The sequence below is a fragment of the Ascidiella aspersa genome, chromosome 8, assembly GCF_963924565.1.
Source record: "Ascidiella aspersa chromosome 8, kaAscAspe10.2, whole genome shotgun sequence".
Lineage (NCBI taxonomy): Eukaryota > Metazoa > Chordata > Ascidiacea > Phlebobranchia > Ascidiidae > Ascidiella > Ascidiella aspersa.
The window spans coordinates 23,486,515-23,510,051 of NC_139454.1; the positions used below are offsets into that span (position 1 = coordinate 23,486,515).

Below are 23,537 nucleotides of genomic sequence, written 5' to 3' on the forward strand. Positions count from 1 at the left end.
CAAAACATACTACCGCACGATATAAAATGACGCCATTACTGTAAATAAACACATAAGTAAAACTAACTAACCTGGTGTATGGGTAATGTTTTTTTAATTAAACACCTAAATTTTCTAGCGTTTTGAGGCTTTGGTTAGTAAATTTCCTTTGGGTCGATAATACCTGAGCGTATTGTTGCAATTTTCAGATGATCTTTATTGGTAAAACTGCCTGTAAATAGCTAGCTAATTTGAAACGGAGGTGCGATTAATCGCGTACAGCCAAATGTTTTCTGTATTCTGTAACAGACTGACCTGACTTTATTTTTTAACCTAGATGAAATGTCTTACATTAATCATTTTGGTGACCGTTGAACTGGTGTAAATATAGTCAGCTTGTTACTGGAAACGTGTACTGTACACTCACTTAGGATTTAGACCAGTGATTCTTAACCTGTTTGCAGAGACCCATCAGCGTCTAGCAGTGATTCTAAACTGTGCCGTGAAACTCACTGTAATTTGCAAGATAACTTACTTGCAGCATAAACTGAGATCTCTTGTGAACTTATGTGATTGTTAGCAGGACAATTGATTCGGTGTTTCATTGATTGTTTAACTCTTTTTGTACACCTTAAGGAACTGGATTTTATTAGTTCAAGAATATACCCAATAACCCTAACTTGTTAAAGTTTGATGAAGCTTTGAAAGCTTTTCTAAAAGTTAGGTAAAAGGATGAAGTTTTATTGGCCTAATAACATATTGGAATAAATGGGTCTTATACAACCGTATATTGGCTTAATAATAAGTATAACCAGGGGCGCCCGCAGAAAATTTTCCAGGGGGGGCAATCAGGGGCGTAACCAAAAATTAAAAAAAGGGGTCCTGAATTTTCAACTTAGGGAATTTCCCTATTTTTCGTCTAACGTTAATGAATTTTGACGTCATAAAACAGTAATAGTATGACGTCATAGAAGAATCTGCTTCAGTTAAACAAATGTCGATGTTACACCAACATCGGGTATTAGCGCAGAGACCGAGCAGCGAGGAACATACGGCGTATAACTCGATCTTTTTTAGCGAGAAAAAAAGAAAGAAGGCTTGACTTAGCGTTGTCAATTGTCGAATACACACTTGCTAATCAGTCGACAACCTAAACAAATAACGAAAGAGAAAAAGTACCCAGCGTTTACGGTCGACCAAACAACAGAAGAAAAACGGCGTTTTGCGCTCGATGTTGGTTTCGCATTAGATTAATACGCGTGACCCAATTACTTGAAAGCACGCCGCTTCGAACAGCTTGTTAAACCATGACAAAAACGAACAAAAAACGATAATATCACTTACAAAAACGGGGGGGGGGGGTAAGAACCCCCCCCCCCCTGGATACGCTACTGGGGGGCAATGGATAGTGTAAAAGTAATACATATTACATTTACAAAAATACTAATAATCGTATTTTGAAATTCCAGGGGGGGGTAAGTGCCCCCCTTTTTCCTTGCATACACGTTTTTTTGCGTATTGTTATATTCATTTATTGAAATCGTTGCAGTTTTAGCTCAACGCACTTTATTTGCTCAAAATTATAACAAAAAATGGAGTGCAATAAAAGTCTACCAGGGGAAATCGAAGACAACGAGACGGTGCGAAATAGCCTAACTAAAGCATGTACGGCTTTGGCTTGGTGAGTACTTGAGCGATAGAAACAATTTTACCTTAATGCATGAAAACACCACTTATTCCACATGTTATGGGGGGTTATGGGTGGGTTTTTCGGAAGTAAAAGTGTTTCATGGCGTGATTCTGGCCATTTAGGTCTTATTTCGACATATTTAGGACTTATTCTGACTTACATGTTATCACCACTATTGAGTATTCGTCCTATTTTGTTTTTAGCCCCTAGTGCATTTTATTCCGACGTTTATGTCGTTCTTTAGGTCTTTTGTGTGAAGTCACTCAAAATGTAAAAAAATGAAGATAAATGGAAATTTTTCGCGCTGGTAGAATTAACTCGGGCATTGAATTATATTTCCCTTGTGTCTTTTAAAAAAACTTTTGGTTCTACCCGAAAAGTCTAAAAAAACACCTTTAACATAAACTGAAATATATATCTATATATATATATAATGAAAAGACACACACAAACATATGTGTTTAATAACATCTGTGATCTAGCCCCTCGGAAGTTGCTTTATGACCAACGATTACGGCTTCCGTATCAATAGTACACCGAAAAGCCATCGCAGAATCGCCGAATCTGTCGATCTATATATATATATATATATATTATATTAGTCATTATAGTGCAGGGGTGCCTAACCATGTAACCAGTGAGATCCAAGAGCCTAATTTTCTTTGGACTCTTGCAAAACAAACTTAACGCGTTAACCGCACGATCCACGACATACAAACGTTGGGTTCGACGTACATGGATCTAAAAATTCATCAAAATATTACCCATATTGGTAACGCCTTAAGTCACTGTTCTCAAAGGACTTGACATGACTTAAGTCTTTTTACCAAAATGAGGGTTAAGTCTTTTCGAAAAATAACTTGACTTAAACTTCGGTCTGTCAACTAAATTGGGTTAAAATTAAATGTTTTTAGTAAATAACGTTAATAAAATTGTGTTATTTATTTTAAATTTTGTACGAAAAACAATTTGTTTGCTGTATACCTTTGTTATTTTTAGTTCAGTTGTTGCTCAAAGTCGGACAAGTTACAATTCTATTTTATTAGATGACTTGGACTGGGACTTGACTTGGTATTTTTTGCAAAGTCTTGACTTAACTTAAAGTTATTTTTTAAATTACTTAAATTTAGTCATTTTTAATTGACTTGTTTACAACACTTATAATCCCTAAACAATAAAAAAGAATAACAAAATTCATGTTAAAATTCACAGGTACGGAATGCAGGACAGCGTTTTCAACCACGTTTCAGCACTAGCCAAGTCACGTGATGGCAACGGTGTCGTGGTTTTGACCGTTCCGTTCGGAATCATGTGGCAAGGTGAATTCAAGGTCACAGTACGGTTGTGCGGGTGTTGTGCTGTTGACTTACTGTGCGACGACGTTGCGCCTTATTAATAAGTGTGGCATGGGCGGACAATACGGTTTTCGTAGCTAAATATTTTGTCTGTTCCGTTCGGAATGTGACAAGGTGATACTTTGTTACAGACCTCTTTTCAGTAGTTTTGCATGTCATCCAATAGAAAAGGTTTAATTGGAAAAATTCATTGCATTTTAGTTAGGTACAAATAATACACCTGAAAAGCTGGTCTAAGTTTCAACTCAGGCCATGCCAAGTGCAAATGGACACCAGTGGTTCACAAACCGGTGGGGACCAGTGGATCAGTAAATCAGCAGTATTGTTCGCCTACCGAGTAAACAGATCACTGAGATCAGCAAATTTCTTAAATTTTTTTCACGGTACCGGTATCTCTGAACTTTAAAGTTGGTGCGGTAGCCTAAGGCGTATTAACGCACCACCATCCAATCATTAACTCGATAGTAATGAGGTCAAAATTGCTTCTGAAGGACACAGCACGGACATAGCAATCCCAAATGTTCTTTCGTTGCTAGAAATATAAACTAAACTGCAAGTTCATGTGTACGTAATAAAAATAAATTAACAGACCTCTTTGCAGTAGTTTTTCATGTTACCTCAAGCCAGGGGTTCCTAAACTTATTTTACCGCGGACCCCTATAATTTTGGGGGGCCTTGCGTGGACCACGGTAGGGGGAAAAAATTCAAAAATGACGTCATAAATTGGCGTCACAATACAAAAAAACTTCATAAATCTGCTGCTTTGGGTCCAAAAATGTAAAAGTGGAATGGAGTCTAAATACATTCAGTGCAAAACCGTTTTATTAATAATTAAACTGTTTTCTTCGAGAAAATGGTAACTTTGAAAATATAGACGAATATTTTAATTAGGCCTTCATGGACCCCCTAAAACTAGTTCACGGACCCCCAAGGGGTCCATGGACCCCAGTTTAGGAACCCCTGCCTTAAGCAATATATGTATATAGGTGTTTCTTGGCAAGTCGACGAACCACTTTCCTTTTGTAATTTACAGAAGTAACTCCCGAGGGTTTGGTTGGAATGGATCTCGACACAGGCAACGTGATAGAAGGGCAAGGGACAGTGTCCGAAATTGCTATGGGGTTACATCTTACAATACACAGAAGAAGGCCAGATATCAGGGCTGCTTTTCACGCGCACCCCATCAATGCAACAAGCCTGTGTGAGTTACCTTACTGAGAGTTAGACGTACAGTTTTTTAAAGGTGTGGCTTTGATGGCTGCTACGAAATTAATATATTGCACCTATATATGCAGGGCTGCGGAATCGGTTAAAAATACCCCAAGTCCGATGTCTGAGTCCCGACTCCGACTCTACAGCCTGCATTTTACCAATTTACGTAACTAAACACTGATGGATATTCAGCAATCCACTAATAGGGTCGTCATATAACTCATCCACACATAAATACAATATTCCACCATTCCACTTTTATACAATTTACAGCTTGCAGCCTAATTATCAGTGTCTCAAGTCCCGAGTCTAAAAAATAGGAAATATTCGGTATATTACCTTCGCTCAGTCATTATTAGTTGTGCTTGGCCCAATTCACTAATGGATTAAATAAGGCAATGCGGATTTTACTCTTGTTTATAGGTGCAGACACCGCTAAATTTTTGAAGTGACTAAACTCTTTGAAAAACACTTCAATTTAGCAGGCTGTTCATATATTCCTAGGTTGTCTGAAGGACTTTAAGGTTCGTTGTCTTCACACAAGCAGTATGGGTATCATTGACGACATCGCCTATGACCGGGATTTTGACGGAATTCGACCACGCAGCATGGAATTCGATAGGATTGCCGATTGTTTGGGAGGTAGGAGCGCAGCCACAAACATTTAAACTAGTGAGCACATTCAACAGCTAAATTGTTTAAAAAAACTTGGTGTTGTAATGACCCAATTAAATAACTTGACTTTAGTGCACTTAAGTCACTGTTTTTTCCGTATTTGTAACATGGTCAAAAATATGGTTTTAAACGCACTGGCTTGTATTGACTAAAGCGTCGTTAAAAGGCTATTATTCATACAAGTACGAAATTATACTTGGGTACACTATTGATCTGTAATGTAGCTTGATCGATTAGATCGACATTTGCTTGATTAAGACGTTTCGACACGAACTTGTATCAGCTTCAGTTAATGTTAACTGAGCAACTAAGGCTAATAGGCCTACAAGCTCGTATCGAAACGTCCTAATCAACATGATGTCGATTCGTAATCAAGCTAAGAAATTATACCTTGTCAAAAAGCAAAATAAATCCCAAAACCATTGCATCAAACATCGTGTTGTGATAAACGCCCCCAAAAAACGCTGGCAAACTTAAACGTTCCAAAACAGGAAGTGGGTCGCACGATATTCCGCTGAATCCAAGAAAATGTTCAGCGGTTTAGAGTTGCAGGAATGCGTTCTTTCTAAAATCACAACATTTTTGTTGAAGTCCTATCCAGTGGTCCCAGTGGTCGACCAATTGTGGGCCGCGTCTCAAATGTGGGCAATTTAAGTGGGCTGCGGGATATTTTTTATATTTCAGTTTTGTCATGCAGTTGTGGGCCGAAAAGATTCGAATCGTCGCTGCATGACCCATTTTTTTGCCCTTCGCTTATGTTTGGGTCGCGGCCTATACTTTGGGATGGCGAAGTAACGATAATTCGTGACTCTATATTCGCTCTATAGCAGGGGTTCATCAACTGGGGTCCTAAGGGGTCCATGAACTAGTTTTAGGGGGTCCATGAAGGCCTAATTTGAAGAACTAGTGTATACTTAAAGTAATTAATTTAAAAAAAAACACTTTAATTAAAAATTAAACGGTTTTTGTCCTGAATGTATAATTAGACCCCTTAACTTTCACATTTTTCGGCCGAAATAAAGTCTATTGTATTGTGACGTCAATTTATGACGTCATTTTGGAGCATTTCTTGTCTACCGGGGGTCCATGCAAAGCAAAAAAAAGGGGCCTCGATAAAAAAAAGTTTAAGAACCCCTGCTATATAGTATACCAAGACACTTTTTTGACACAGAGTCCAAACGGATCCTTATGATAGGAAACCACGGAGTTGTCACAGTGGGCGAGAGTATTGCAAAAGCCTTCGATTTGATGTACACAGTGGAACAGACCTGCCAGATTCAGGTTCGTGTATTGCAAAATCTTTATAAATAAGTAAAACTGTTAGCCCAGTGGTTCTCAACCTGTTTTCTTTCGTGGCCCATTTACGTTGAAAAACAAATTCTGTGGCCCAATAGTTTTATGAAAGAAAAAACTGTAAAATAGGTTTAGAACAAAACACAGCAGAACATAATTTCAAGATTATTTATTCAACCGTGCGTTAGTGAGATACTTGCGGCTGAACAATAAATTTGCATTCCTTTTTATTCCTCCCCAAGCCATTATTCCCGTAAAATTAAATGTAGTGACACAAATGAAAAAATGGAAGTAAATCTGAGTTTTTTTAAATTGGTTTGTGGCTCACCTCAAATGTTCTTATGGCCTACTGGTGAGCCATGGCCCACTGGCTGAGAACCGCTGTGTTAGCCATACAAACTGTCAGGCTTTCTAAATGGTCGTATTTGTCTAATTCTTACTAGGGTATTTAGGTGGCACTATATGAAGACAAATTGTATTAAATTCTCGACAAGATTTCGAACAACCTTGCTTCATCAGGTCAAATAAAATTTAATTTACTTCCATCCGACAAACACTTCCACTAAATTTAACAGTGTTTTAGAAAACGTGCTTATAAAACTGTTGTTTTGTAAAAAGTATGCCGCGAATATTTTGACATTTAAATGCTTTAAAAATAGCTCAAAAAACTGGGCTCTAACGAAATAATTACCCAGAAAAAGTAAAACAATATTTTACCGAATAGATAAAGGCACTCAGCACCGGTTTGGAACTGAACGACGTTTCAATGGAACGAGCAAAGTACTACCAGAAGCAGATTGCTATAGCCTATAAAAACGTCTCGCAGCATCATATGGATTCGGCGTCGCGTGTGGCACAAATGAACAGCAAATTCTAGTCTCGTTTGCACCGATTTTAAAAAGCGATTTTGAACATTGGTGGATAGGCCTATTCAGTATATTAAATTAAATTCACCAAAGGTTGTATTTTGATTAAAAAACGAGCTTTGCGTAATATTAGACTATTTACAAAAGTAATAGTGGTGGTTCAGAGCAGACTTGGGAAACAATAGTTTCTAATTTAAAGATTAGAGAAAAATAAGGGTAATTATAATTTAAATTGAGAATTGCATGTGTGTACTAATTCTAGTTCTTCTATTTCGGATTTTACCAATATGCTAGAGCTAGAGTGGCAAACGGCATTTTTAGTCAAAGACAAGTCATTAGGACGAAAATATAACGTCAAGAAAGGTCTTTTAAAAATATTGACTTAAGTAAACGTAGTCTAAGTCAAACCAAGCCCTTAAGCCATGATCTCCAACCTATGTTTATCACAGGCCCTTTTTAAATATTATTATGGCTGCCGGCCCCTTTAAAAAAACTGGCCTTAAACAAATAGGTTTGCAAAACTACGAACTTAGAGACCAGGGATGAATAACCTTCGTCGTTGCTAGTCAATGGGTGTAGTAGCTGTAAGGGGTACACACAATAAGACCTACAAAGCTACAATATCTAAAAGAGATTAATCTATAATAGGCCTACCATAAATAGCATTATAAGACAAATACATAAAGTCAAATACATAGTAAAATCCATGGCAGAATAAGATCTAAATCGTCCGAATAAGACCTAAATCTGTCGAAATACGTTAGGCTTACCATACGTCCTCTTTTAGGAGGATTTGTTCTCTTTTCTTTAGAAAATTGAATGGTCCTCCTAGGACTCTAAAAATTGCTCAAATGTCCTCTTTTTTCGCATTTCGAGTTAGTTGCTTATACTTTCATCAAGACTTTTAGGCGAGACGTTGTATTTATTTCAAAAAAATACTGTAGCCATGAAACATGCTGAGTTCGAACTTCTGGTTTAGAAAAGGTTTTCCAACAAATTGCCCTACCAGCCCTACTATCTTGATTGTTTTTACAAACATTGCGCCAGAAAAATGGCAACAGAACCTCACATGTAAAAAGGCCCATAAAGCGAAGGTGTGTGATTATTTACTTTAAAATGTAGGATTTTAAATCGTCGCTTATAACTCTTTTCGTAGCAACCAACAGCAAAATTCGCAACAAATAGATCAATATTTGCGCTCGAGTCGGCCAGTAACACCTAATTTCCTATCGAAAATTAATCCAAGAATCCCAAAACATCCAAAGATACGGAAAATCAGCATAAAACATCATCAAACTCAAACGAAACAATTCTACTTTCGTTTTACTTGCCGGCAAAAAATCCACCTCTTTTTGACTGCTGAAAGTATGATAGCCCTGAAATACGTCCCAAATTTATCGTTGTAATGCCTAAATGGCCAAAATAAAGCCTGAAACTGTAGGGATAGAGTATGACACGATCGGGGCCTTCGCAGGATTTGATGTCGACGTTTGGAAGCCCTAGTTTGACTGGCGCCACTGTTTTTTGCACAAGATTGTTTGGGGTTAGTTGGGGATAATGGTGTTAAAACTATTACGGTTAGTGATGTACTTAAGGGTGAAGTTTCGGGTTTGTCAAAAAGTTCATTGGCCTGATTATGGCCATTTTTAGGTAATATTCCGACGGATATAGGACTAATTCGTATTTAGATGTTATTATGACTATGAGGCATTATTGGTCTTTTTTGTTTTATTTCGATGTTGGTGTTTTTCTTCTTTCGATCTTATGACTGGAATACGCTGTAAGAAACAGTTTTTATTCGTATTTTTTTTTATTCGTATGAGTCAAAAAAAAAAACTTAACCAGTGGTGACCAACCTTTTAATAACCCTTCTAGAATTTTCGTTAGGCGGTTTAGTGTAAAACTTCAGTAAAAACAGAACTAGAACAAAACAAATTAACTCGACACAATGAAGGAAAGCAGAAGTTGATTTATTTTGATCATTAACATAGAGTTGTATAAAGAGGCTTACTAAGCGAGAACAAATATAGATTTTCAAAGAACTCAAAACTTTTTTCAGAATCGAAAACTTTTTTCAGAATCGTTTCGCATCAGAAATGGCAGCTATTGTGCCATGGCCATCCAGTTGGGAACCACTGGACTACACCAAACCGAAAAATGTATAATATATTAAAGATACATAATGTTGGCCAAACATAACCGAATAACAACTACATGTTTCATGATGCTGTATACTAGGCCTTTTTATAAAGCTTTTATAGACTGGATATCGAATTTTTGGGGGTTACTCTTTGGGGGAATTTACTTTTTGGGGGGAAATTTCATTATCTTTATATTGACAGTATGATATGCTCATGGATTATTACAAGTTACATTTGTTCACCAATGCCCTGTTTCTTATATATATATTTATAGTAAATTTAGTAACATTATGGTAAGTGGCCTACGCCCTACTTAAATAATAATTTTATGAGGTAGTATAATAACAACCTTGTGACATATAAATACATGTTTCAGCTGTTTAGTAACGAGTGGTTAACTTCAAGCTACAAGAATTGATATATTTCTCAAAATGTTTAAAAAAAATGATTTTTTTGATAAGGCAATTTAATAATTTACCTCAACAATAAATAAGGTAGGCCATATACTATACCATCACCTTTAAATGTAGTTAATTTTGTATTATCAACTTCGACAGTTGCACCAAACAACAGGTGAATTCATTTAAAGACCTTAGAATTAGATTTTACAAAACTTATGACAAGAATTTTTTGAATTGAGGGCAAGAAAAGATTAAAATAGCCCAAGAGTCCTATTATGCCAAAGGGATATTAGTTGGTCACAGACATTGGATGCCAGGGTTAGTGAATGATTTTAAAAATAAATATTTCGGCAGTAACAGAAATCATGGATGGCTTGATAATTTACTACATGAGGGTTGTTACACATTTCTTTTTAACAAACATATTTTTTCCTGTAATATTGAGTTTTAAAAAATTCCTAAGGGCTATTTACACGGGTTTCCAACTGAATTAAATAGATTTGGAAACAGACAAAAATAATTGTAAGATTCCGTTAAACAAATTAAAGTTTATATTACCAGAAACTGATTGAAAAATCCAACCCTAAACCTAACAAATGTATAATCAATAATGGTTGTATGTGCACACAGGCATTTCCTGCTAATACTCACTGTGAAAAGAGTATTTTTTACAAGCGAGACATATGAAAGTTTCTGAAAAACAAATAAAATTTAAAAAATATTGCAACAGCCAAAAGTTTGTGATGTAATTATGAAAGTTACCAGTCAGCCCCCTACATTGCATTGCTATATGTATAAATTACCTAGTTTTCTGAATGTTAGGCAACTGCATGACAGTAATCCTGCAAATCAGCACGATATTTTTTTAAATCTAATTTAAACTACTTTCTTAGCAAAACAATCTTCACCTCCAACCGGACAAATAATGTTGACGATAAAATTTCAATATTTTTTATAGCTTAGGAAACGCTTCGCTTCGAACAATAATCAGTAAAGTCTAAAATTTCCCACATAAATATGCATTTCACAGAATAAAGCAGTGATTCCCAAACTGTGTGCCGCGGAGTGTGCCGTGTGCCTCGAGAGATTGCCAAATGTGCCGCAAAACTGTTTGCAATTTTGAAAGAGAGTATTTGTGTTACCATACACACAAGCATTTTAGACTTAAATATGCAATGTCCATTACAAATTATTAATTTATGAGACATTTATATATAGTGTGTTGTGTGTTAAGGACGATTATAAAATTTCTCTAGATTAGTTCTGTTAAAAGTGTGCCACGAAATAGTTAAGATTTTTTTAGTGTGCTGCGAGCCAAAAAACTTTGGGAGCCACTGGTATAAAGAAATGGCAACTTCAGTTAAATGGACAAATACTTTTATTTGTATATAGATTAACTGATTATGCCATTCCTTTACATGGTGAAATACATATTAATGTAACAAATTTTAGACCATGTTGTTCGAAGCGGTGAGCCTATCGAGCCATTTAAACTACCTTTATTACCAAGCTTTCTGTCAATCAACAGACACTCACTGCCACGAATGAGGCTTTATTGTCTCGCAGAAACGCATTTACGCTTTCTTGGCCTGTTTCTTCAGCTTGGCCATTTCGGCTCCGATGATCTTGCTTCGCTTTTGCTTAAGCTTCATCAGCTTAAAACGATCGAAGTCGGTCAGGGCAGCTTTCCTGGCTTTGGACTCGATTTTCTTGGCCCAGGCCGTCTCGGCCCACTGCTCGTTGACATTGGTCTTTTCCCAGGCTTTTTTAACGTTGCTGGTGCGGGCGCCCCAAGTCAGGGGGATCTTAAACTTTGTCAACTGGACTTGCTTAAGGTTGACCACGCACCGTGGCACTTTGTTGCACGGGCCGTCGACCAGAAGGCGATTTTGGTCGATCACGTTGACCACCGTGGCCAGTTTGCCGGCCTGCGGGCCCAAACTGATGTATACAACTGCGCCAATCTCGACAAATTTGTTGTACACCATCTTGCTGAATTCGGTGAACGGAAAAAGAACGCGAGAGTTTCTTCACGCCTGCGGTTGCGTGCCAGTCTGTTTTCACAACGACTCGGCATTGATTTTTTTTACGAATTTATACATTTCTAAAAACGCCGCAGTCAATATATCTGTTGTAAAAGTACTTACAAACACAGTTATGCAGACATTGTATCCAAAGTAAAAATTTGATCTTAAATATTTCAAAAATTTAGTTGTTTTCACTTAAATACGTGATAACGACTTTTGTTCAAAATTTTAGGTTAAAAAAAGTATGTATAACACTGTGTATCTTTCCTTGATAACAATTGTGCATTTTCTACTATTACAAATTTTTTAATATACTATTTTAGCTACTTCGGAATAAATAATAGTTTAAAAATCAGGTAAAATATTTGTTACGCCACTTTAGAGATAATTGAAGCGTAACAGCTTGTGGTCCTTGACTCCGCAGAAACTATGACTTTCTCAACTTTTGAACTTTATAATTTGTGTTGTTTGTGCTTCAAATATTCGTTACAATTTCTAGCTTTTTAACGGATCTGCTAGTTTTTCAAGTATTGAGTCTTGTAATTACGATTAGTTTTTGTAAATGATTATATGTCAGGTTTTACTAAGAATGTTTTGTAGTGTTGTAAAAGGTTATTTCGAAGTAAGGAAATTGGCTAGTCAAACAACAAGTCAAGTCCCAGTATTTCAGCAACTTAAATTGTTAGCTTCTAATACAAATGATTTAAGCTATTGAAATTATTAAAATATTCAACCCAAGTGATGTCAAGCAATTTGCATAACAGTCATCTTTCGAATCAAGTTATTTAAAACAGTTCCGACTTAACTGCCCTTAAGTTAAGTTATTGACCTAAAAAAAAATCATATGTTGTATGAGAAGAAACCAGCTGACAAACGCACAACATACACAATAACCATATTGTTATTTGAAGTGTTTCGGTAGCGTAGTGGTCGGCAAATGGCATCTGAAGTGAACAATCCCCATGGTTCGCCTGACCTGCAGGTCGTGCAGTTTCCAGTTGTTGGTTTCAAGCACGGAATCAGCACCCAGTTTGCAAAGTTCAGGCAAAGCGACAGCAAGGCGGAAAGTGAGAAAAGCTTCCAGTTAAGAAATGCTTTGGACCACAGCACGAGCGTTGAATTTGAAAAACAGCTGGACGAACTGGCAATTTGGTTTGAAAATTGGTCACATGACGAGGTCAGTCAGATTCAATTTGATACTCACCAACTTCTAATTTTATTTGTTAAAAAAACAAACTTTTATAGTTTATTTATCACTAGGAAATCCAATACTTTTTCCCAATTTTTGATACACAATATTTTGGACTAAAAGTAACACAATACAATCTTATAACTAAATACTGTCAATACTATAATAAAACCAGCAAAATATATAAAATGAAAACATTGTCTACACAGTTATTAAGCCAAAAATTGCTTTAAATTGCTAATAAGTTTAGTTACCTCCAGTTGTTAACCTACTATTTTTTTATATTTAAATTTTTTAAAGGTAAAAGATCTTTGCATTTTTTACCTAATCATGACTGAAATTCCCATATTTATTTGGTATCGGAATAATTCCGATACTACCACTTGGCATTGGGTGTAATTTTGGTTTAATTTATAATGGACAGAAGTCAATTGAAAAAAAATGTTTTATTTATTTAATCTGCACTTATTGTATTTTTATTGCCAAACTTTTTTTCCTTTTTTAAGTGGGGGTGAACCATGACCAAATGAAAAAAGGGCTTTGAAAATTTAATATTAAAATAATTCATCTAACTTGTCAATTTACTGTTGTTTTTAATAGTAAAATAAGGTGGCAAAAATTTAAAATATAAATTAATGTATTCATAACAATGGTAAAGTTTAATAAAAAAAAAAAACTACTTTGTTTTATTCTGTCAACACATATTCACAAATGTATTTTATTTATATATATATGCAATTTGTCAATGCAATGCTAAAATTTTTCTTACTTCTGCCACTTAACTTGCATTCTTATTACTGTCATTTCTAAAAAAATCTTACTTTTGGAAATACCCACCACCATTATCTTTTACAGCGCTGTCAGATACTGGAGTATCTCATTTTGCACAGCGACTACGCTCAATTTCAACTTCTGTGGACTGCTGCGCAACCGATCTTGCATCGCGACTTTATGTTTACATGTGAGTACATAAAGTACTATGGTGCACAATAAGGTTTTTAAAATGTATGGCTTTGGTGACCAATATGGCATTTTGAGAGACAACAAAATAAATAAAGTTGGGTCTTTTTTTCAAAAATACCATTTACAATAACGGCGTAAAAGAACCTCAGCAAAAACACTGTGCAAAAAGCAACCAACGTTTGTGATATTAATAAATAAGAGAAGGTATTACTCTGTCAATGGAGCTTTTCTTTTATACTAGCTTGGCTTGCACTCTTAATATCCAGAATTGTAAAGATTTGCCCGCAATGATTAATCCCACATTATTTTTTTAATATAATTAAAAATTAGAGCTGAAATTTTCCACAGCATTGGAAAAAGATTTATGGTATTTGTCGCCCTCTGATTCGTTTGGTATTAGGTTTCTTTTTCCTGTTGTTTACAGGATTTTAAATCTCCTATTGTTGTTTGTTCATTGACAACAAAAGAAGGTCAACAAATTAAGCCCCTTTGCTCACTACAACTAACTAATGGGGTATTGGTGGTTGCTGTTTCATTTTTTACATTTTAGTTATTTTATAGGGTGCAATGTAAATGTATAAAGAACAAAGGTTTGCACCTTTTAAGTTTAGTTGTTTTATACACTAAACCTTGTAATACATTAACCTTCAGTTAAGCATTCAAAAGGAAAACGATTTTGAAACACTTAATCGGTCAATGGACAATAATAACTAATTTGATAACCTCATACCAACCACGAACGTTTAAAAAACATGCATTATGCCAAAAGATGGTATATTTTTTCAATACAATTTTGGCATCTGAATAGCAAACTTAAAAAAAATAAATTTATTTAGCTTTTGTATATTTGGTAAAAGCTTTGCTGATTGGCAAGCTTAAGCAGTCTTTAACTAGTTGTAGCCAAGTCTCAAATGCCACGTAAAATTGCCAATACATGTGCGTTTCTTACTTATGGTGACTATTAATAGACCGACTCCCCTATGTGAAACATTTTACACGTCATGAATAAACCGCTCGAGCTTCTATACCTTATGGCCACTTCAGAACAAAATAGCCTGTTCTCTATAGGGCGGTGGTATCCAACCACAGGTCTTGGTGACTTCTAGTTTAGATTAATTCAACTTTAGAACAACACCATAAAATCTTACCGTACTCAAAAGACCCAATCAAGACAAATCGTTTTTATCCAAATAACTGACGTTAAGTCGACTTATTTGAAAACAGTGACTTTAGTACACTTAAGTCAAGTCATTGACAGCAACGGAACAATTATCAACAGACAGAAACATACTGAAAATGTACTAAGAATATTAAAACCCATACAGAAGTAGGTAGCATTTTGGACGTTTCGAATAACTCTCGAATTGCTGTACTTTTGTATATATATATATATTTATATATATATATATTTATATATATGTTGCAGTGTTGTAAACAAGTCATTTTGAAATGACTAAAGTCCTAGCCAAGTCATTTGGAAAATAAGTTCCAAGTCCAAGTCAATTTCTAGTCCAAGTCATCAAGTCCCAGTCAAGTCATTATGAGAGCAAGTCAATTTTAAGTCATGTAATTGAAATAAAAGTAAACTGTTAAACTATTAAAATTGGTAAAATTGTCCGATCGTAAGCAACAATTTAAGTAAAAAAATAACACAAACACAATATACACCAATAAAAGTGTTTAATGTGCAAAACTTGAGATAAATTTTAATGAAAAAAACTCAATTTAATACCAAGTCATTTGTCTAAAATACTTAAATCAAGTCAGGTCATTTTGGTCAAAGGACTTAAGTCAAGTCATTTGAAAATCGTGACTTAAGTGCTCTTAAACTCAAGTCAATGACTTAAGTCATTACAACACTGATATGTTGCATTATAGCTTTGGGAAGATACCCAGCTGAGTCGTTCGCACCCTTCAGCACCGAAACAACGCGAGCTACCAGACAACGACTGACGAGAAACAGGACAATCCAAAGATACCACAGAGCCAAGAGTGTTTACCTACGCGACGAAAACGACGTCAAGTCGCAACTTGGCTTGCAAACCGATGTAAGATTAAACTTAAACTGTCTTAAACTAACAAATTTATCAACTTAAAATATGTAACATCCTAATTTTAACATAGACAAACCAGCATTTTAAAGGAATATTTCGCCTTCTATTTAATTAAGGAACTTACTATGACAGTATGGGCGAAGTATATTTTCCTTTAAAAAATGTCTGTTCCGGTTTTAATCGTTTTTTTTTTAGTTTTTATACGCGTCAGCGGAACAGTGATCGACAAGCAGAAACCTGCTCCCATGGTATTGGATTTCATAAAAATATGCCCTTTTGTATAAACATTAAAACTTAAACTTTTTCAAACAAGAAAAATTATTTATTAAGTTAATTTAGTAACTTACTGGCATTCTAGCAAAAGATGAAGCAACCTAATTCTAATATATATAAACCAAGGTTTGAAAACAAATATTACATGATTTCACTTATGACATGAAATTACTGGAGCGTATGTGCACCAGAAGCTGTTTTATGTCCACTGTCCAATGCTCTACTTTTAGAGAAAACTTGGCTATACCCGGCGTTACCGACATTTTTCGAAATCTTTTAATATATTTACACCAACTGGTATCGCGTGTTTATCTCGTTTTTTTGCGCCTCGTGCTTTAGAACGTGGTTCATTGTTGTTTTTCTTTCTTTCTTACTGTTTGCCTGGTATGTATATATATATATATATGTTTTCGCCTTTCAATTATATTGCCTGAAGAAGATTGCCCGAAGGTAGTCGAAACGTTGGCACTTGAAGAACAATTGTACATTTGAAACAATGCCTGCCAGCAACAGCATATTTATATAAACCAACATTATAACAAAAGTAGCGGCAGTGCGGCACCGTTTGATATCTAATAGGACTGCCGTACTTCACGGCCAAAACACCCAGCAACGGGCATCCCTTGTAACTCTATACAGCTCTTAGGACAATATGCAGGTTACAGTGGCCAAATCCATTGGGTGTGTCTAAGAGCGAAACAATTCGTAAATTCTGGATGTAAGTTCGGTTGCAAAAAAACTTCTATCGATCTGAACTGAAGCAACAAAACTAGATTATAATACTAGGTTTGCCACTGATTCTTGCATTAGGAGTTGTAGTTTTAGCCTAACTACCACGCATTTTTGGGGTCATTCAAGAGTTTAAGTTGAGCACAAAACGCTCTTCCGTCATTCAAGAGTAATTTGACATACCGTGCTGCTATAATTTTTCAGAGCCCAGAACCGGAGAATGCTGAGAACCGACCTAACTTAACCCAGCACTCTGTGATTCGCCTTCCCCGGCTGCACCACAGGAACAGCTTGACCAATCCAGTAGATCACGTCATACCTAGCTACGAGAATCCAAAGGCGAATTGGTGAGACGGTGGCCAGACCTGGACAACTAGATTTATTTTAGTTTTTTTTAATTACTTTGAATTAAAATTAGAGCATTTAACTTTTTCCAAATTAGATTGGATGTAGATCTACTCAATTCTAGAAAATCCAAATATAAACTAGAAGTAAATTTAATTGTCCACAATCAATTTAATCTACATTGCAATTTATTCATGTAAAAATGTGAAATAGCAAACATTTCCTTAGCTAAGTTTTATGCTTTTTGTATAGTATATGCTTTTCAGAGTATAAAAAATACAACTTCTTTTGATTGAAGAGTAATAATTCACTTTTTTGTTTCGACTGAAAGACCAAAAATACCGTTGGACAACGTAAGATTTTTGGTAAAAAATAAGATTGGAACTAGAATTATAGCACTCAAGCAATTCACAAATTAGATTAGAATTAGAATTAGCCGTATTTGCTCTAATTCATTAAATTGGAAAACTAGAATTTTCTACTTGCCTAAGTCTGTTGGTGGGAAGCACTTGTGTATATTTGCGACTGGTATAAGGATCTGTGGATTTAGCGCCTTTATTTCCAAGGCCATTCTGTGCAGCGTTTTATAGACGTACATTCCGATTGTATGGGTCCAAAACAAATAAATGCATGGCTTTAGAAAAGTGTTTCTCTAACGTCTGACCTGTACTATGTACACCTTACGGAGCCCTTTGTTCATTGAAGTAATGAACCTGGTTTTAAATCTTAAATCTAGGTGGAATGCAAAACTTTTCGAGTTATTCAGTCCTCTGTTATATCCAGTATTAGGAAAACAACCGTTCATCCCAACTGTAAGACCTTACCTTGTGTGATTTCTCGCTGTCAGAAAGAACGTCGGCGCATGGCGTTAGAAAAGTGTTTCTCAAACCTGTACTATGTACTACACCTAACGGAATCCTTTGTTCATTGAAGTAATGAACCTATCCTGGTTTTAAGACTTGAAATAAGGTGGCACTCTTTGACAACGAATTGTATTTGTCTAGATTTTAATACACTTGGCGTTAAACAGTGCCACCTAATTTCAAGATTCGGAATTAGGCTAAAACGGCTGCCAACAAAGATTGGTATTCTGGTTCTGACTACAGCGTTAAATTGTCGAAAATCCCGTCAATGTTTTTTCTCAGCTGTTGTTTCAAAATAATCTCTTGAATATTTGTTATGTATCCTTTCGCCTAACCCTAAAATTCCACTGTTGTTATTACAGTAAAACAAATCTACCGATATTTTTCTTCGTTTTATTTTATAAAGAACTTTTTGTGCTCGGTGGTTCTATTTTTAGTTTCTTTCACTTTCCAACAGCATAAAAAGCATGCTGAAAGGTAATTCACGATTATTAGAAGAGTTTAAAATGTCACCTACTTCAGTATGGGATTTGATATGCGCTGTACGTCCAACTACAACCCCCAGTTATTATCTTAAGGTTTACAAAATGTTCGCAAAATGCTACCTACCTCTGTATGGGATTAAATATTCATTTTACGTTTAGCTACAACCTCCAACTATTATCTTAAGATTTATATGAAAGGTTTACAAAATGCCTGTGTAGGATTTGACATTCATTCTAAGTACAACTTTCAGCCATTTTTTTTAAGATTCATGTGAAATGTTCACAAAATGCTTCCGACTTCTGCATGTGCTTTAATATTCATTCCAAGTTTTTGGGATTTTTTTCTCTATTAGTCTTTTATAACGACTTGTCTAAACTTTAGGATGACCGCCATGCAAGTTCGACGTCATCTACAAGAGGACGAAGGTCGTTTGAAGGTCATCGACGCATCACCCTCGAACTCTCAATTGCTGTACGACTGGTACAAGCATTGGACAGGTGTGTGTAAAAATGGCGTTTTTTTGCTTTTTTGTCAGAGCATCTAAGCCCATAGAGAAGTAGGTATCATCCTATGCTTTTCAAATTGTAAAAATCTCCTGGTGGTTCCAACCAAATATTTGTTTGTTTAAATTCTTCTTTTCCACTAAAATGCAGTTGGACAAAGTAGCATTTTCAGTAAAATCCGAATTAAATTAGAACTAGAATTAGAATTAGCAGCATTTTGCCATCATTCTTCGAATTATAGAAAACTAGAATTTTGTCTCGTTGTCCAAGCCCTCTCTCGCAAGGCAATTTTACCAGGTCCGCAGCGTGCCACTTTCTACCGCCTGGCCCTGATGAAGCTTGACGCCCGGCAGCTCTACTTTGTGGCCAGCTTCCTGGCGGTCCGTTGCCATCGCGACATGCTCTCCCTACTGCCCTCTGGTGTCGCACATCGAATTCTATCCTACTTGAACCCTGTAGACCTCAGCAACTGCGCCAAGGTCAGTTGAAAGGTCAAGTTGAAGTAAACAACACATAATCATAAATTAAAGCAATGTAAAACTTCTTCAGTGTAATTAAGAAAAGCAATTCATGGCAAGTGGGGGGGGGGGGGCACGGAGCGGTCATTGGGGGTCACGGGCATAACTCTCATGAATGTTAACCTTCCTTGTAACGTTTTTTAACACATTTTTCTGACACGATTTTGGTCTCGTCAGTAGGGATGGTTAAAGTAGAATATTGGATCCTTTTTATTTGTGCTGTTAGCCGAGCAACTAACTTGTAATGCAAGGTACAGAGGTTTTGCAATTTCCTTAAAGGGTGGTAAGTTGAAAATAAAATGTTCGATCGTAAAACGCATAAAGTACGCCGCAGCTGCAGGGTTACACAAGGTCAATTTTAGGTCAATATTCAGCGAGGTTATGTCCACTACAGCTCATTCGTAAAGTAATAGTAACGTATTAATAAAACGAAAATCGAGAAATTATCGACGAATGTTGTAACATCGCTTGGCTCAGTACAAAACAGAGCCGAATATAAAACTACTTTGGCGGAGTCCAATAACAAGCTTTGCAACGACTACCAACTAAGTTAATTTAAGTTTAACTGACTAATTTGTTAAATTTTTAGAAATTAAGTGCATTTATTCGTTGGTAATGGCTGTATTTTGTTATATATGTGAAGAAGTAAAATAAGTGAAAACACGTTAAATAGAATGCTAGGTATTTTTTATAAGCAGGGAGCCACGAGGGTTGAGAGCCTTTTAGAGGGCGCCGCGAAGCATAAAAGGCTGAGAAACACTGTTCTAGCGTATTCTGCTTGAAGCATGAATAAAAGGAGGAAAGGGCGCGCTTTTTTAAATCTACAATTGTTGCCATTGGCCAGGTTTCAACCTCGTGGCGCGACCTCTGTTACCACAACCTTATATGGAAGCGAAAGTGCCAGGAAACTCGCATGGGAGTCCGACCGGTGGCCACCCCCAAGTTAGGGGGATGGAGGGGCAGCTACAGGGAGGACCGCGTCATGAAGAGGAACTGGAGAGAGGGAAGATGTGAGCAGGTGGAGCTGATAGGACACTCGGACAGGTAATTGCAGTGTTGTTATAAAAACGACTTGACTTGAGTGTACTTAGTTTTTAGTTAAGTGCTTTTAACTGAATTGACTTGGCTTTACTTTCTCGAAAGAAATCACTTGACTTAAAAGCTTTAATTCACTGTTCTTAAATGAAACAGCTTGATTTAGCTTTTCGGACAAAATTACTTGGATTAAGTGATCTTTAATCCACTGCTTTCAAATAATAGGACACTCGCACAGGATATAATTGACTGCTGGCAAATCTACTGGACTTGGTGTGTGTATTCTACTAGTTTGACCGCTTAGTTTTCTGAACCTTTGGTCTTTAATTGGCTTTTAAATTGGCTTTTTCGTACGATTGGAACTGATCGGAAATGACTTGATGGCTTCACTTCAGTGCACTTGCTCCGAAGTTTACTAAGACTTGACTTTACTTAATTTTTTTACGTGCACTTAAGCCGTTATAGTGCACTTAAGTCGCACTACAAATGACGTGTCTTAAGTCTTTTGGACAAATGACTTGACTTGACTTAAGTCTTTTAGGCAAATTACTTGACTTGACCATATTCTTTAGGATAAATGACTCTGGCTGAATTAAAGTGTTTTCATTAAGCTTTTAAAACAAAATGGGTTATTTATTTTAAATTTTGAGCGTAACACAATTTGCTTGCTATATGTTTTGTTTTGTGTTATTTTTGAGTTAATTTTTAGTTGAGTTACTGCTCCAATCGGACTAGCTTCCCAATTTTATCTTAGTTAGTTCGTTTAGCAACTAAGGGATGTCACAAAGTCCTTGAATCTTTAAATGTCTTTTAATGGATTTTTGGATTGATTTGCGTATTGAGAAGTCTTTATCGAACAAGTTGAGTTGATATTGAACTGCAAACAAATAGATTGGCAATGGGGTGAAACACTACCTAACGAGTAAAAACGAACAAACCACTTGCAGTGTTCTTGCCGTCGCCTTGAAGGGGAACGTGGTCGTGAGTGGGAGTAAGGATTGCACGGTGCGAGTTTGGAACGTCGAGTCTGCACGGCTCACGCAATGCTTCACTGGTCACCAGGTGAGTTATGCAACCCTGCTGGTCGTATTTGATTTACGTTATTTTCTCGTTTTCCACTGAAGGTTCTCAACCGGGTGCCACTTCTAATGCCCAAGGGTGCCGAGGAATATTTGAGATTTTTTTAAGAATCTGATTTTTACTTAAATCTTCCAACTTTGTGTGTAAGATTGAAATAAATCGAACTCCTGCACTTTAGGCTCGATTTTTAAAAGGATAACGCTGTCTTTTCAGAAAGGAGTTTGGTCCGTGGCTATAGTTTCCGCTCATCTGGTCGCCAGCGGATCCTATGACCGGACGGTAAAAGTGTGGCGCCTCGGGCCACGCGGGGGCTGCCTGAGGACCCTGTTCGGCCATCAGGGCCCTGTCTGGGCCATGGTATGCAAACGTCATTACCTTGCATCCGGCTCGCAAGACAGAATGGTTAGTGCTTGTTTCTAATCTGCTATTTTTTTTTCTCAGGAAATAACCAATTAGAAATTTCCCAAGATAGATGCCATTTCTGCTTATTATAAATAGGAATCTGACTTGTTTTTAAGAAAAAGGGATTTATTCAGTTATATTCAGATTGAAAGCTTATTTCGGGTGGTGCTATTACTACCGGGCGATTAAACTAGTGGTGCTTCGTTTGTACGTTTTGGCTGACACTAAAATACGATGCCATTTACAATTAGTTTAAATAGGGATCTTATAGGATTAATTTTCAAGAAAAATTGTTTATTTAGTTATTTACAGATTGAAAACTTATTTCGGGTTACACTAGTAGTGTCGGGCGGTGAAACTGTTGGTATTGAACTATAGGTCTTTAAACTCTGTTAATATGGATTTTATTAATTTGGAAAACCAAAAAAATGGTAAAGCTCTTCGTTTAAATGTTAAGGTTGGCAGGAACAAATGTATGTCTGCTTTACAGTTTTTTTTTAAATAAAGCATTTAAAATTTAAATTAAACAAAATTAAAATTAATGAATATTTGACAGAATGGTCGGTGGCTGGTCTATATTTTTTGTTTCAAAAATCAAACCTAGTTCTTTAGGAGTTTTATAAATTGGATAAATAGAAAAGTCTGCTAAGGTTTGTTCGTCTCCTATTTAAAGCGTTATTTAAACTTACAATCCACCTAAATTGGGTTGTGTATCACGAAACAAGTTGTACTAGCGAAAAAATAAATGCAATTCAGTACATTGTTTTGCGCGACAAAAAAAGTTTAAAGGAAGGTTACAAATTAACAAACCTAGCGTCTAGTTATACACAATTGAACGAAACTAGCGTTGAAAAAAGACGATCAAAAGTATACACATAATAAATCGAACAAACCTGCATATTTAAGACAACAATTTACTAACAAAACTTTGGTTAACGTTACGGTACCCAGTTGAACGTTATGATAACCTTAGATTTTTTGCGCTTCGTGCACTGCAGCGGATTTTTATTTTAATAAAAATTCTCACTGCATGAAGTTTGTGTTCACAGATTTAAAAAAACAACGTTAAATAAGCAAAAATAACTGTTAAGTGCCTTTTGGTTTGTTGGTTTTGTTTCAGGGATGTTTGATATTATTGAGTTGGAACTAATGCCAGGCTTTACCTGCAGAACAAAAAAATTGTAAAATATATAGCACTTTATGCTCGGTATATTATCTATGAAATTGTCTGAATTAACCTAATTTTTGTATACTTATTTCGGCGTAGTAGTACCTCATTTTTCATTATCTCATTTTAAGTTTGCATTATCCCATTTTAAAGAAATCTAATTTTCCCAAAGGCCCGCGTACCATGGTTCACTATACTAAAAGTTTTGCCGTCTTAATAATGCCTATTCTCTTTCATTTTTACATTTAAACGTCCTATTCAACCTAATTTTTTTCCAATATACGCTAGAT

At 36.0% G+C, this 23,537-nt stretch overlaps 3 protein-coding genes across 3 annotated transcripts in view; 2 read left to right on the plus strand and 1 right to left on the minus strand.

Moving 5' to 3' along the window:
• The first annotated feature begins 2,881 nt into the window (after positions 1 to 2,881).
• LOC146136943 (uncharacterized) lies at positions 2,882 to 7,102 on the plus strand. Its single transcript, XM_083395866.1, has 5 exons — positions 2,882 to 2,988; positions 4,058 to 4,225; positions 4,741 to 4,878; positions 6,083 to 6,192; positions 6,929 to 7,102. Exons 1-5 carry the CDS (start codon positions 2,889 to 2,891, stop codon positions 7,079 to 7,081), a joined length of 669 nt encoding a protein of 222 aa, XP_083251992.1. The 5' UTR covers positions 2,882 to 2,888; the 3' UTR covers positions 7,082 to 7,102.
• Positions 7,103 to 11,148: 4,046 nt separating this feature from the next.
• LOC146136944 (large ribosomal subunit protein eL14-like) lies at positions 11,149 to 11,635 on the minus strand. The gene has a single exon (XM_083395501.1). It carries the CDS (start codon positions 11,598 to 11,600, stop codon positions 11,187 to 11,189), a length of 414 nt encoding a protein of 137 aa, XP_083251627.1. The 5' UTR covers positions 11,601 to 11,635; the 3' UTR covers positions 11,149 to 11,186.
• An 881-nt stretch (positions 11,636 to 12,516) lies between these two features.
• Positions 12,517 to 23,537, plus strand: part of LOC146136945 (uncharacterized) — a 33,233-nt gene continuing 22,212 nt past the window's right edge. Inside the window, exons 1-9 of the mRNA XM_083395086.1 lie at positions 12,517 to 12,816; positions 13,684 to 13,789; positions 15,670 to 15,839; positions 17,016 to 17,194; positions 18,923 to 19,038; positions 19,342 to 19,523; positions 20,407 to 20,606; positions 21,545 to 21,659; positions 21,891 to 22,079. Of these exons, the coding sequence (XP_083251212.1) occupies positions 12,577 to 12,816; positions 13,684 to 13,789; positions 15,670 to 15,839; positions 17,016 to 17,194; positions 18,923 to 19,038; positions 19,342 to 19,523; positions 20,407 to 20,606; positions 21,545 to 21,659; positions 21,891 to 22,079 (1,497 nt within the window). The 5' untranslated portion in view covers positions 12,517 to 12,576. The remainder of the gene's footprint in view (positions 12,817 to 13,683; positions 13,790 to 15,669; positions 15,840 to 17,015; positions 17,195 to 18,922; positions 19,039 to 19,341; positions 19,524 to 20,406; positions 20,607 to 21,544; positions 21,660 to 21,890; positions 22,080 to 23,537) is intronic.

What these genes read in the sequence shown, in the direction of transcription:
- LOC146136943 (XM_083395866.1), top strand. Translation starts at nt 2,889, where the DNA reads ATGCAGGACAGCGTTTTCAACCACGTTTCAGCACTAGCCAAGTCACGT. An exon ending in GTTCGGAATCATGTGGCAAG is followed by an intron (nt 2,989 to 4,057) that starts GTGAATTCAAGG and finishes TGTAATTTACAG; the next exon opens with AAGTAACTCCCGAGGGTTTG. An exon ending in CATCAATGCAACAAGCCTGT is followed by an intron (nt 4,226 to 4,740) that starts GTGAGTTACCTT and finishes ATATATTCCTAG; the next exon opens with GTTGTCTGAAGGACTTTAAG.
- LOC146136944 (XM_083395501.1), bottom strand. Translation starts at nt 11,600, where the DNA reads ATGGTGTACAACAAATTTGTCGAGATTGGCGCAGTTGTATACATCAGT.